Genomic DNA, 6,672 nt, shown 5'->3' with positions numbered 1-6,672 from the left:
GCTGGGCTGGCGGGCGGCCTTCTGGCGGTCGCCCGCCAGCCCAGCGGGAAACAGAGAATAACCGCGGCGGTCTTCTGACCGCGTAGCGGTATTCTTTTGGGGGAACTTTGGCGGGCGGCCTCCGCCGCCCGCATAGTTAGAATCACCCCCTTAGAATGTTGCACAAATTAGGCCAAAAACAGGGAATGCTCGGTAGTTCTCAAGTTTTAGGTATAGAGTAGCTCCTCTAAATGGAACAGTCTGAAACACCACTGTCTGCTCACCTCAAATGTCTGTTTTTTCTAGCAGAGTGTTTTCAAGTATAGGATTGCAACAGTGCCTTCCATGCTGAGGTAGAAAGTAGTAAAGCCTTTTGTCATTTTTACAGGATAGTCTTTAAACATAGGATTCGCAAGTGCCATACACCACACGCTGACAAATAATATGTTAGGCACAGTATTACAGCTTGAATAAATAAAAAATAATACAGAAGTCACATGAACACAAACAAATTTATATGTAAGAAATTTAAATATAGTCAGATTAAAAGAAATTCAATAATTAAAATTGCTTTTACACAAGAAATAGTAAACCAAATATTTAATAAACAATTGCACATTACTTATTCAGCATTATTATAACATTATTAGTAATATAAAACTACTTTACAACCTGTTCCACGATAAAACCCAACAAGCCTCTAATACAATACAAATAACCAAACATAAACATGTACATATGCATTGATGGGCATTAAATACAATTAAACAGCATGTATAATTATACTTCAATTAAGGTTTAATTTGCAATATGAAACCAGTTAACATTCACTTCAAGTTAATTATCAGTTAAAATACTTCCCAACCTATTTAATTTCAAACACAATGCACTAGTAGATTATAAATTGGAAACTTAATTTTGAAAATAACCATTATAAATTACAAATTATATATCAAAAATGAATATACAAATATACTAACACCTAAAGTAATATAATAGCTACCTTACATTAAATTACACAAAACAATATTTTTACAACTATATTTTAAGTGACAAATAATAAACAAAAAAAATGAAACATTTCTTTAGCCACATTCTGAGAGGAATGGTTTTACTTCCACTAGTAGGGGAAAACTGGTGTCAGACCATCTTTGTTTTCTTCGCATATGTACCTTGTCAGTAAGGTTGGTGTCCAGGATAAATCCAAGTGTCTTGGCAAAGGGTAGACATTGGTTTTGAAGAGGTAATTTGTCCATGTCAATGAGCACGGTTTGAAATACTTCTTGCTTACTCTTTTCAGCAGAAACCACAAACTCTGTTTTGGTGGATTTAAGCTGCAGGTCGGTGCTGGACATGTAGGTCTACATTAGCAGTGGATGTAAACTTGCATCATTTGTGGTAGTGTAATTACTTAAAATACAGTAAGATTATGCAAGATTAAGTGGATGTCCATGAATAATGTAACCTAGCATTTAGCACTATTTTCTTAACACAAAATGCAGCCTTGCATCTAAAATGGACCAACGGATGCATTTTGCACTGATAAAATATTGGTACATGCAACAGCAGCTGCTAGCAGCCACTCACATTTTTCCCTGCTGTATAATTCTGTGCCAAATTACTGGGTTATTATTTGTGTTATTATTTGAACCAATGTACTCACAGGATTTTCAGTTATTTCATGTCAAACAATAACACAGAATTACAGAAATTACCCTGATTACTGCTTTGTAAATAGAATTCCATCCAAATGACTGCTATGGTGTGTGCATGTATCGGTGGCCATCTTGGAATGCTGCTTCTTAAAGCATAAAAAAAAGCATCCTGATAATACCATATATCCATTCATTCAAATGCACAGACTATTATCTGACATCTTGGATTTGTTAAAAATGCATTTAAAGATGGATACCTGCCACTCCATTAGCCACAGATTGTAGTTGGAGCATTGTGGGGGCAAAACAGTGCTGGTTAGGTTGATTCTTCACTATAGAGAGGAATGGGGACACATAAGGAGAAAGAGAGAAAAGGACAAAAAAAAAACTTCATTCACAGCACTAGAGAAGCATCGAACTCATTGAATCAAAATATGATGAGATTAAAATGCTCCTTAAGTGGCACATACACAAAAACAGGATAGGGGCGAACCACTGACCCATAATAAGTAACAAGATAGACAAGAAATCCACAGAATCATGAGCAAGAAAATGAACAAAATCCCATTCTTAGGAAACTACCATGAGTTGGACGGTTCTGCCTGGGTGAAAACTATTCACTCATATTTGCAGTAAAATGAGTAACACATTGCCTGTGCCAATCAATTTCCAATTAATTTTGTGCAGGCAAACATTTGTTGAATGGTATTTAACACATATGAATCACATTCTTTGAGCATGTGGTGGAGGGTTAATAGGGTTGTGAAGGGGAGACCTGCCTGGCAAAGGGCTGCATAATATGACTTTGCTGTAAATCGGTTGAAAGCTGCTGAACAAGACCAACGCAGCCCTAGTCCATTGCAAACATGAGTTTTCTGACAGAATTGTCTAGCTAGTAGAATTATGTCTTGTATTCCAGTACCCAGAAAATCAGTTTGTGCGTGTACTTGTCAATGATCATTGTGTGCATGAAAATAAATGATTCAGGGTATTCAAGTATTGAGCTTGTTGCTGATTTCAACAGAAACTGGATAAATCAAAAATGTTTCACAGGATTAATTTAAGTGCATGCTCGTTCTCATTCTATAGAGAGGAGGGATGTAGGCATTTAGAAACTATGAGTATACAATAAATATCACACTGTAATAGCAGTATTGTTAGAACGCGTATAGCAATAAGTAGTGTCAAAATCTTACTTTCTTCTAGGTTTACATGTATGTTGTTCATACAAGTACCTATAGTAAACTTTATGTTTAAATAAACAGAACTGCGGCTGGCTACTAAATGAGGAAATAATAAATATATGGAGAAACGTAAACCAGATATAGAGAAACTTAAACTATATCATAACCAGTTGAAAAGTGATACTGTTCTACTTGATAGCGCATGCCATATCACTGCAATTTCTCTAGATACATCCACCCTGACCTGGCTGTTGTAATAGAAGAATTGTAGTGATATTAGGTGGTCTTTCTTATTAAACTGACTAATTTTTCTGTAACTCAAAAATTGGCTCATAACAGTACAAAGAGAGAAGGTGATGCTAAGACATATGTGACAAAAAGCACGTCACATGGCTTAGGGTCAATCTTACCAGGAGAATCCAGAGTATCTACATATGAATTATTATATGCACTTTTCCTTGCTTTGCAAACATTGACTTTCATAAACAGTAAGATTCATTATTCTGCATAACATTTGTTTTAACAGACTATGGTTTCAACGTGTGAACATCTGAATGAACTGTATGGAAGTTGATGTACCTTCTATATCTCTTCCTTCTCTTAGAAAAATTTATGATCCAAGACATGATGCTCAGAAATGAAAGCACTTTGACCAAGTTCTTCTTCGTGGGATTCACCAATGACCCAAAGCTGGAAGTTCCATTTTTTGTACTGTTTTTATCAGTCTACACATTCACTCTGCTGGGAAACTGCTGCATCCTGGCCATTGTCTGGCTCAGCCCCCAGCTCCACACACCCATGTACTTTTTCCTTACCCAACTTGCTTGTTTGGATTTATTTTTTTCCTCTACCATCTCTCCCAAGATGCTGGCTGATCTTCTTACTGAGAAAAGGATAATCACATTTTCTGGCTGCATGGCTCAAATTTATTTCTTTAGTGCCTTTGCCAGCACAGAATTTTTCATGTTGGCAGTGATGGCTTATGACCGCTATGTAGCAATATGTAACCCATTGACATATACAATCATCATGAACAATAGTATGATTTTGCGTTTGGTTGCAGGGTCATACATAGGTGGCTTTCTAAACTCGCTGATACATGCAAGTGGACTTTATCGGTTATCTTTTTGTGGTCCTGATGTCATGAATCACTTTGTTTGTGACTATCCAGTGCTTTTAAAGCTATCCTGTACTGACATCTTGATAAATGAATTGGTCCTTTCTGTATTAGCTTCCTTCATAGTTGTAGGCTCCCTCCTTGTTATATTTGTCTCCTACTCATACATTATTAGAGCCATCCTGAAGATGGGTAACACAGCAGGGAGAAGCCGGGCTGCCTCCACCTGCATCTCCCATTTCACCTGTGTTTTTCTTTTCCATGGCAGTGTTTTCCTAAATGAGATACTCCCCAAAGCAAACACTTTGGAGGGGCAGTACAAAGTGGTAACTGTGATTCTCACTGTTATGATACCTGCTTTGAATCCCCTGATATATAGCCTGAGAAACAATGAAGTGAAAGAAGCTGTAAGGAAGATATTGAGCTGGACATTTAAAACCATGTGATGGAGAGTACTGCAATGACCAAGGCTTAACAGAGAATGAAACCCTATTTAAGTATACACTAGAGCATTTTTTATCTATTAAGACAAGCCTTGAATGTTTTCTGTGCCTAGATCATCACTATAAGCTGACTCCACATAGGTGCCAGAATACAAGGGGTCTGAAGTCTCTGAGTCCAGATGGTATCTGCACACATCTACATCACCACTACAGGGCATAGTTACAGGAGTGGACATAAAATTTGCAAGCCTGGTAATGCCAGGTAAAAATACGTCTTTGGTCCTTGAGACTGAGGACTAATTCACTGACATTTAACCTCTGCTGTGAGTAGGGATCAAATATCAACTGGTTGGATCTGGTCAATGGTGGCAGGGGCAATGGACAGAAATCTGCCAATAGCCTTGTTGGCTACAGAGTTAAAGACAGTCTTGTCTACTTCCCCTGTGCTGCTGGAGGGGGAGCACAAGACCAAGCAGTGCCTCTGCCTGCAGCCTATTCCCCTCTTCAGCCACTATTTTTCCAGGTGCGAGTCCAGAAAAGGTAAACTTGTGTCTTGTGATAATTGATGCAGATTGGGTACAGACACATTGAATTCCATGGGTGAACTAATTCAAATGACCTCTTCAAAGTTTCATCTCCCAGAATTTGAGGGGCATATTTGCTAGTTTTTGATGCAGGACAATGCAGCAGGTCACCTAGCTTTGGTGCCCTGCATTGCAGAAATGCACCATATTTAAGCAATATGAAACATTCCTGTCATTTTCTCCTGCGCTGGCACCCATTTGAATGCCTACAGCCAACTCAGGCACCCTTGCGCCATGGAGCAGGGGTGCCTACGTTGCATTTCAGGGAACAGGGGTTGAGCTCCCAGGCAGTGCCACCCTAGTATACTGGGTAAAGTAAGATAGTCTTCTGTTCTTTTGGATGGGTGACCTCTGACCCATTCACATAAGGTTCACCAAAGACTGGAGGACAGAGCTGATTTGTGTTGAATTTAAGTCAGAAGATAATGTTGTTATTTGCAAAGGATCGCACAAATCTAATTGGTGTACAAACCTGTGTGACATTTATTTCAGCTTGAGGGAGCCCTGTAAGTTTTGTTAGTGAGGACTGAACAGACAGCCAACACCTGTTTCGCCCCCTGTGGCAGGCTAGCCTGGTGGTTTGTCAAGGATGACAATTCAACAGGTAGGGTGTCACAAGGATGGTGAAAGGAACATATTAGAAAATAAGTACAGTACTTGGATTGAAGATCAATACATAAAAAAAATACATTCATTCCCCAAATGAAGAGAAAGGGGAGAGAGGACACATTACAAATGAGGGGAAAAACATTTGAGAAGAAACAGGAGAGGAAAATAAAGTAATCCATACATCACATTTGCCCACAGAAATCAACAGAGAAGAGGAATAATTACCCATCATGGGACAAATTACATCATTCAATATAGTAAACATTATATACATTGGCCCAAGACACGTCAATGATTAGGAACAAAAACCCAACAAGGAGTCCCCAGAGACATGCTGAAGTACAATTCAAAAAACACAGACACAATCTCCACATGGGGCCAAATGAAGATATCAGATTCTTCAGTAAGCCGGACACATGGGAGTCAACAAACATGATAACACCAGAGCAGTAGTGTAAATATTTGTCAGTTAACAGTCCAAAGAACAAGAATACAATGATGATGCAATTTGTCCCATGATGCGTTGCATGAAGGATTTTTTTGTGCAGGAAGGGGCACCTTCCTGCACAAAAACAATCCTGGGAGGCTGTCTCCTCTTTCTGTGTGTGCTGCAGAATGCAGAATACAGCACATAGAAAGAGGAAAAATGAGGAGGCAATTCTCCCTGCTGCCCCTCCCCTACGGACGTGCAAAGTTGTGGCACATCCTCAGGTTTATAAGGTCTTGTAAACCTGGGGATGCTTCAAAATCAAAGGGTGCTGAGTGGGAACACCTACTGCAATGCCCATGGAACACCTCCATAGCGCAGTATTAGGCAACGCATCGATTTGCGCTGCTTTGCCTTACTCTATAATTATGAGGCCCTTTAAAGCCTAAAAATGTGGCTGTGCTTGGCGGCATGAATATGGTTTGGTGGTTTGTGCTGCCGTTGCATCACAAAAAGTGACATAACGACAATGGAAGAGCCTTGTAAATATGGCCCTGATTGTATGAAGATTCTGACAGCTAAAACAAGGCTCAAGTTTTTAGTGAGCAATTAGATCCACACCGTCAACTGTTTGGAGTTATTCAGAGAAAGCAATGCCAGTTTCATAAGGTGTT

The 6,672-nt window shown here is 39.1% G+C and overlaps 1 protein-coding gene across 1 annotated transcript; it reads left to right on the top strand.

Moving 5' to 3' along the window:
• The first annotated feature begins 3,442 nt into the window (after nucleotides 1-3,442).
• Nucleotides 3,443-4,381, top strand: LOC138287014 (olfactory receptor 5J3-like). The gene has a single exon (XM_069227376.1). The coding sequence runs from the start codon at nucleotides 3,443-3,445 to the stop codon at nucleotides 4,379-4,381; it is 939 nt and encodes a 312-aa protein (XP_069083477.1).
• Nucleotides 4,382-6,672: the final 2,291 nt, after the last annotated feature.

Source organism: Pleurodeles waltl, chromosome 4_1 (genome assembly GCF_031143425.1).
Source record: "Pleurodeles waltl isolate 20211129_DDA chromosome 4_1, aPleWal1.hap1.20221129, whole genome shotgun sequence".
Lineage (NCBI taxonomy): Eukaryota > Metazoa > Chordata > Amphibia > Caudata > Salamandridae > Pleurodeles > Pleurodeles waltl.
This window is presented reverse-complemented; position numbering and strand designations above follow the sequence as displayed.